The 7,253-nt window shown below is 42.5% G+C and overlaps 1 protein-coding gene across 1 annotated transcript in view; it reads left to right on the forward strand.

Annotated features, from left to right (window-relative positions):
• Positions 1–3,395: 3,395 nt before the first annotated feature.
• The window catches only part of Galnt5 (polypeptide N-acetylgalactosaminyltransferase 5), a 41,635-nt gene continuing 37,777 nt past the window's right edge, over positions 3,396–7,253 (forward strand). The window contains exon 1 of the mRNA XM_021194385.1: positions 3,396–5,065. Coding sequence (XP_021050044.1) covers positions 3,639–5,065 — 1,427 coding nt within the window. The 5' untranslated portion in view covers positions 3,396–3,638. The remainder of the gene's footprint in view (positions 5,066–7,253) is intronic.

Consider the following 7,253-nt stretch of genomic DNA (forward strand, 5'->3'; position numbering starts at 1 on the left):
ACTAATAATTATGAAACCAAAATATTTATATGTTCTGGAAATACTCCTCATATAGTAGTATCATGTATTCCGACAAAATTTAATTATTTAAAGTAAAATAAATACACCTACCTCACTAGTATATGAATTTGCTTTTGTCTTTAATAGGTTGTATAATTACATGCATGCCAAAGAATTATTTTCAAATATATTGCTTTAATTTCTATACCCAGACACATAAATTTTCCTCTGTGAAGAATTTAGGAAGGTCTGAGACCAAGCAACAGCTCTGTGTAACATTTAACTACATGGAGCAGAGCATCACACAGTGCTGTACTCAAGAGCCTACTCTTCCATGCCCTGCTGTAAGGCACTTTGCTTCTCTTCATTTTCACTTCCTGTCTACAGAACAAGCATTGCAATTTTATCTGTCTTGTGTGCTATTATTGTAAGAACTGAATGTGATACTCAAAGAGAAGAGCTGAGTGAAGTGCCTGGCGCATAGTGTGGGAAGCACCCACACGCTGGACCTGGAGCCAGAGCCTGGGTGCTGTTTTCAAAAGCCGTGCCTCCACTAACGCCACAGCAGTCTGTCTTCACCTCTAGGCATGTGTTAACTTATCAGGATTTTACAGTTCAACTAGTATTTCTTCTCTGGACTACAATATAACAAGAGGGTATAATTACATTCTCATTTTGATCTTCAAGTTTATAAATAGACTCTTTAAAGAAGATCCATACTTACTGAACTATGTCACCACAAAATCCTGGAATTGTTATTCATACTACGTGTTGTATATTAATACCCAAATGTGCTTACCTTTCTATGCCCACTAGAACCTATGATGCCCTTAGCGTTAGCAATTGAAAGCTTTCTTCAGCATATTATCTAGGGCCCAGGCTACATAAGAAGGGCAGATTACTAAAGGCAGATAATACAGAAGAAACAGCTGGATTTTAATACTATCAGTTATTTGGATATTGTAACCCAGAATAGGAAGGCAGGTACCAAACAAGGAGGAAAATCAGGGGCAAAAATGTATGTCACATCTGCATTATCTCCTTCTCAGCAAAGTACAAACCTTGTTAAACCACTATAGAAGGCAATGACTAAGAATTAGGAATTCCGAGTTTACTTCCACACCATGTTTACCTCAAAAGATAAAGTATTGGCTTTCTATAGCAAGGGACATCATATCATCTCAGGGCTTTTGAGAAAATCACTCCAGAGCAGTGGTTTCAGACTGGATGCCCAGTCTTTATAACTAGCAATGACAAAGTGTACATCTTGACTCAGTTGTTTTGTGAAACAAAGCTATTATTAGGTATTACTCTGATAAACAATTTTACAAAATGATGAGGCTGTATCCTAGTTTCATTTCCCGTTGCCATGATGAAATGCCCCAACAAAAGTAATTTAAGGGAGAAAGGATTTGCTTGGCTCCCAGTTTCAGTGAATTGCACCATTGTCCAGAATTCAAGATGGCTGGTCACATTCCATCCTCCATGCATGCAAGCCAGGACACAGTTCACGATCCCTTTTTTCATTCATCCAGCTTCTAGTCCACAAACTGGTACTGCCCACAAACACAGCTGGTTTTGCCACCACAGTTTACCAAGTTAAGAAAATCTCTCATGACCTCAGTCAGAGGCTTGTCTCCCAGGGAATTTTAGTGTTTTTCCTAATTGGCAGCTCAAATGCCAATCCATTACAGAAGTATCTTTACCAAAACACACAGAAGTAATACTTTATCAGCTATCTGTGTCTTAAGCCAGCCAAGGTGACAACTGAAATTAAGCATCATTGGAACTTTACTCATAGCCAGTGATAGATCAGTATGTTACAACTTTGACTTACTTTGAAAAGACCTGTGCATTTTAAAAAGACATAATACAAGACAATAAATCATTTCTACTTCCTGCTTCTCAGATATTCAGAATTTGGGGCAGTGATAGCTAATATTGTCAACCTGATAGGGTCTAGATTATCCTGGAGATGAGGCATGTCTCTGAGGAATTTTCTAGATCGGGATAACTAAAGTGGGAAGACCTACTTTGAACATGGGTGGTCCAATTCAATAATCTGCTCTAGAGGAATCTAAAAACAAAAGAGCAAGCTAAGACCACCTTTTGTCTTTCTTTCTCTGCAGTTGATACATTGTGACCACAGGACTGGATTTGCTATGCCATGGCTTACCCACCATGTGGATTGCACCCTCCAACTGTTAGCGAAAATAAGCCATCTTTCCTTCAATTGCTTCTGTCAGATGACAGCAATAAGAAAAATCGATAGAAGAGGACTTCTGGGTGATTTTAGGGTCAAATCTAAGAAGAAACTACTGGCCTTCCCATTTCCCAGAATTTCTCAGGGTCTAGTAAAAGTCTTGGCACAATAGTCAAGCTACTATTGGTCCATGACTTAGTAAATACAGATTTGGGAGTGTGTCCTAATCCATTCAAGTTTCTATTTAAAATTACCATAGACTGAGTGGTCTATACTCAATATGAATTAATTTCTCACAGTTTTGGAGGCTAAGACATTCGAAAAGAACAGACATGGTTTCTTCAAGAGTCCCTCTTGTTGGGCCCTCACATGGTGAAGGGGGCAGGGCAGTTCACTGAGCTCTCTTATAAGGACACTAATCTAATATCTAAGGGCTGCTTCTCCCTTATCTCAGCACATTCCAGACTTTACTTGCTAATATCACCCTACTGGTGATTAAGGTTTCCACATTCAATCTGGTGGGGACACAAGCATTCAGATCATAGCAAAGTGCCCTGTTTTCTTTAATAGAAATATTACAAATGTCAGTCTATTAAGGCTAAGAATGGGAGAAAAAAATATGGACTAATGTAAAAAAGAGTAGCTGACAAAGATTTCTGTACCTGTTGGTAGAAGCCTCCAAAATAGCTAAGCACCCCTCTCTGGCAATTAGGCTATAAGATACCCCCTTCTTTAAGCCATTAACCTCTTAGAGCTGAAACAAGGTCAAGAATAAATTGCTCCAAGCACTCAAGTATCTGGGTACCACATGGTTAATGAGTAGGAGTGGGGTAGGAGGGGTTACGAACCAGGAACATATGTCCTCTAAGTTAGTTTGCTTTCTGTTTAATTGCCCTTAAAACACATACTCTCTCACATAGCACAGAAGGTGAGAGCTGAAGGAAGTTTGCTGGGTAATGGCTTGAAAGGTTTTCCTTCTGAGACATGGTGTTGAGTTACAGCATGCAGCGAACTGGGAGGAGAGAAGCTGCTGGCCGCAGCCCCAGCTAGTCCCACGTTTTCTTGTTTTCTTGGGCTTGAAGGAAGATGGACATGGGCCCTCTGAGACAAGATACAGTGAACTATCCTGCAGCCGCAGCTGACTGCTCCGGGAGTCACCTGGAGCCAGTGTGTACTAGGGTTTAGCCAGGGCCAGTGAGCGGGCACAAATGCTTTGCTGTGAAATGCCACGCAGGCAGAGAGTGACAGGCAGTCAGTAAGAGCTGAGCTTTTCCCCCTTGGACGACTGTTTCCTGCTAGGTTCAGAAGAGAGGGGGCCTTGCTCCTACTGCTGCTGCTGTTGCTGTTGCTGCTTCTACTACTGCTGCTGCTGCTGCCTCAACTCTTTCTCCACCCCAGGTAAGCAGAGCGCAAGCTGCCAGTCAGCCTTTGTACGATGAACAAGATCCGAAAGTTTTTCCGAGGAAGTGGGCGAGTCTTGGCATTTATATTTGTAGCGTCTGTCATCTGGTTGCTCTTTGACATGGCAGCTCTCCGCCTCTCATTCAGTGAGATCAATGCAGGGATACTCAAAGAAGATATCATGAGGAGGGAACATACCGGTTTCAGAGTTGAGCCAGACCAAGTGAAGGTCCTTTATACCAGCATCAGAGAGATGAGGCTGCCCCGGAATGGAGTGTGGGGTAAGGAGAACTTTAGAAAAGCTGAGAACCAGGAACTCAAGGTTGAGGAGAATATGGACCAAGTCCAGAGGAAAGGGAAAACGCAGAATCTCCTGGGAAGGAGAAAGGCTGTGCCTTTGTGGCATCTTGCACATCTGCAAACCCTCCCAGTGGCAATTTCCATGCAGAAGACCCAGGGGAGAAACAGCAAGCCTGAAGTCTCCTCCCAGTACATGATGTCCAAGTGGATGACAGTGTTAGAGTCTGAGAAGACCCCATTCACAGCATCAAGAGGAGTTCCTTTGACCAAAATAGCAGGACGTACAGAAACCTTTGATAAAAAACAAGAGGCCCCGAAGAATTATAATGTCAGCAGCGATACATCAAAGCAAGGATCTGAAAAGACCCTGAATGTGACCATCAGTGTCAGGACTGACAGATCAAAGCAGCAATCACAGACAGTAACAAAATCGAGGATGCACTTTGCCAGCCCACCAATCCTGAAATCTGAGGACGTCACAGTCGTAAAGAAAGCTGAGGCTCAGAGCAAAGACCTAAAACATGAAACCCGTAAAGCACTACTACCACTTCTTAAGTTTAGTGCTGAGATGGGTCATTTAAAGAACCAATCTACAAATGAGACACAGTTGGGAAGATTGCCAGAAGATGATGCGGCCAAAGTGGCGCCAGGGAAGAAACTGAATTTCTCTGAAAGTCATATTGTGATTATAACGAAAGAGGAACACCGGAAGACAGACACCAAAGAGGTACCTAATTCTAAATCCCACACTGTGTTTCCTAAATTACTGGGTGGAAGTCCATATAAACAAACCCCCAGGAATCAAAGCAAGACTTCATCCTCTCCCCTAGCTCTGAAGAAAGCAGTGTCTCTGTCCAAGCCCACCATATCTGGGGGACTCCATACAGCAAGAAGCAACTTGACTGCCAAGGCCCCAACTGTGGGACACCAGCAAAGCCATGCAAATATCCCTGAAAACCCTGGGATGCACCCCGTGTTCAGAATTGATGTGACCCTTTCTCCAAGGGATCTCAATGCTCCAGGTCAGTTTGGGCGCCCTGTGGTCGTTCCCCCTGAGAAGAGGAAGGAGGCCGAGCAGAGATGGAAAGAAGGAAACTTCAATGTCTACCTTAGTGACTTGATTCCAGTGGACAGAGCCATTGAAGACACAAGGCCTGCTGGGTAAGACCCATTTCTCCTCTCTTTCACGGAGCTAAGGACTGTGTTCATGTAGAGAAGGGTTTCATTGCAATTCAATTTTGTGTGAATTCTGGCCACCTAGGGAATTAACTTGACAGTAAATTATTTGATGGTAGCCAAATAATCAACTCTACACACAGAGGGAAATTCTGCTCTCAGAAATGCGCTGTGCTCTCTTTATATGCTCACGTCTCAGCTCTCTTAAATGGCGTGTGTTCACTACCCATTAATTAATGATGTAGTTCTAATTACAATTTGATGTTCAGTTCCCTAAGTCAAACCAGCCTGGAAGCTGGAATCCAAATGTCAGTTTGAACATGTGTAGTATATAAACAATGACTTTTTTTTTTTTTTTTTTTTTTTGGCTTCTTCAGAAAGTGTTTCTTTTGAACCTAAGTAGTTGGGCCAGGGTTTTCGACAGGGTTCTCAGAAAGAAGGCATGTACAGGTGAACCTTTGCTCATGGTAGCAATTCAATTCCTGACAATCTGTAGGGAAGTAGTAAAATGTAAAGCATGCTTCCATTATAACAGCGAGAGTGGAAGTCTTCAGTGTTTATAAGCTTGGCAGAGGTGTATCTGGGAAAGGTTTGTCTATATGCTAATAGGTGACCTCCTAACTCTCCCTGAAATTAGATCTTAGAATAACAGTAAGTAGCGATGACTAGGACAAGAAAAGAGATGGTTGTTCTCTCAACTTAAAAGCCCCTTTGTTGGTGAGAATAATCCACATTTGTGAATTCTGCTACACGAAGCAGTGGTGTTGGGAAAAAAAAATCCATCAACAACAAGCAGTCACCTGTCAGAGCTTCAGAAGCATGCTAACAATGATCCTGCCAGCAGAGTTTCTGCATTACAGGAATCTGCAAATACGAAAATGAACTTCATGAGCCTGAGAAAGGAGGGGGCAGGCTTTACAGCCTGACTCAATAGATGAGGGCTCTCGTTGGTGTACTGATAAGTGAGGATACTTGTAGCCATGTGTCCATTACTGCCCATTAATTAATACTGTAGCTCCGACAACAACCTGATGCTCAGTACTCTAAGCCAAGCCAGCCTGGAGGCTGGAATGCACAAGTGGCACGTTTGAGACTTTGAATATGTGCAGTACTTAAACAATGAATTTCTTCAGAAAATGTTTCTTTTGAACCTTGGTAGATGGGGCAAGGTTTTGGACAGAGTTCTCAGAAAGAAGGCATGTACAGGTTAACCTTTACTTGTGGTTAAAAAAAAAAAAAAAAAAAAAAAAGTGTATTCATTGTGTTCATTGTGTTGAAGAAGACATTTCAGTCTCTTAGCTATTGACACAGAACTATTAGCCACGTACTCTTGCCTTGTCTAAACTAGGCACTTGTCTAAACTAGGCACGTTGCTATCCATACTCCCATAGGGGATGGGATGCATCCTTGAGAAGAACACAATAACATTCCCAGAGAAGGAAACTGAGGTCCTAGGAATGTACATGTCTCAGATCACTGACCTAGTTCTTTGAAGAGAAGCGATTAAAATTCACATTCAAAATTCTCTTTCTCTCTCCTGTTTCTTGGGTATTAGCTTCCAAAAAGAATCCTAAAACGTTAGGCCAGCTTATACCCTGAAATGCCACGTGTCACAGTATTGAGCACGAGCTACAGTATTCCACAAGGAATTCAGGGGAAAAAAAGTCTCTTTTTAGGCAGCTTTGTTTAACTATGCCCTTGGTGTCCAGCAGACTGTTACCAGCGTGGGCAAGAATCGGGCAGGGCACAGGAGCACAGGATACAGCTCTAAGTAGTAAAAAAAAAAAAAAAAAAAAGATCAGTATGTGAAGCCAAGAGCAAACACTAGTGCTATCTCCCAGCTGATTTATTGAAGGCCCCTTGCCTTCCAGAGTTGTTAATTTATAATTTCGTTTGGGGGAACTGGAGTCCTGCAGCCTAGGAAGGTTACAATTGGACTCTGTCTTCTGCAGGAGATTGTCCAGCTGCTGTTTCTGAAACTGACACGTGTGCTTGAGGTAATGACTCAGAGAACGCACAGTCGAATCCCCTCCCTATTGCCACACAGACCTCCTTGGATAAATATAGGTGTGTGTGTGTGTGTGTGTGTGTGTGTGTGTGTGTGTGTGTGTGTGTGTGTGTTTGTCAGTATGGATGTGCTGGGAAAGAGGCCCGGCTGATGCTCTGGCCCCAA

Source organism: Mus pahari, chromosome 3 (assembly GCF_900095145.1).
Source record: "Mus pahari chromosome 3, PAHARI_EIJ_v1.1, whole genome shotgun sequence".
In the NCBI taxonomy this organism is placed as follows: Eukaryota; Metazoa; Chordata; class Mammalia; order Rodentia; family Muridae; genus Mus; species Mus pahari.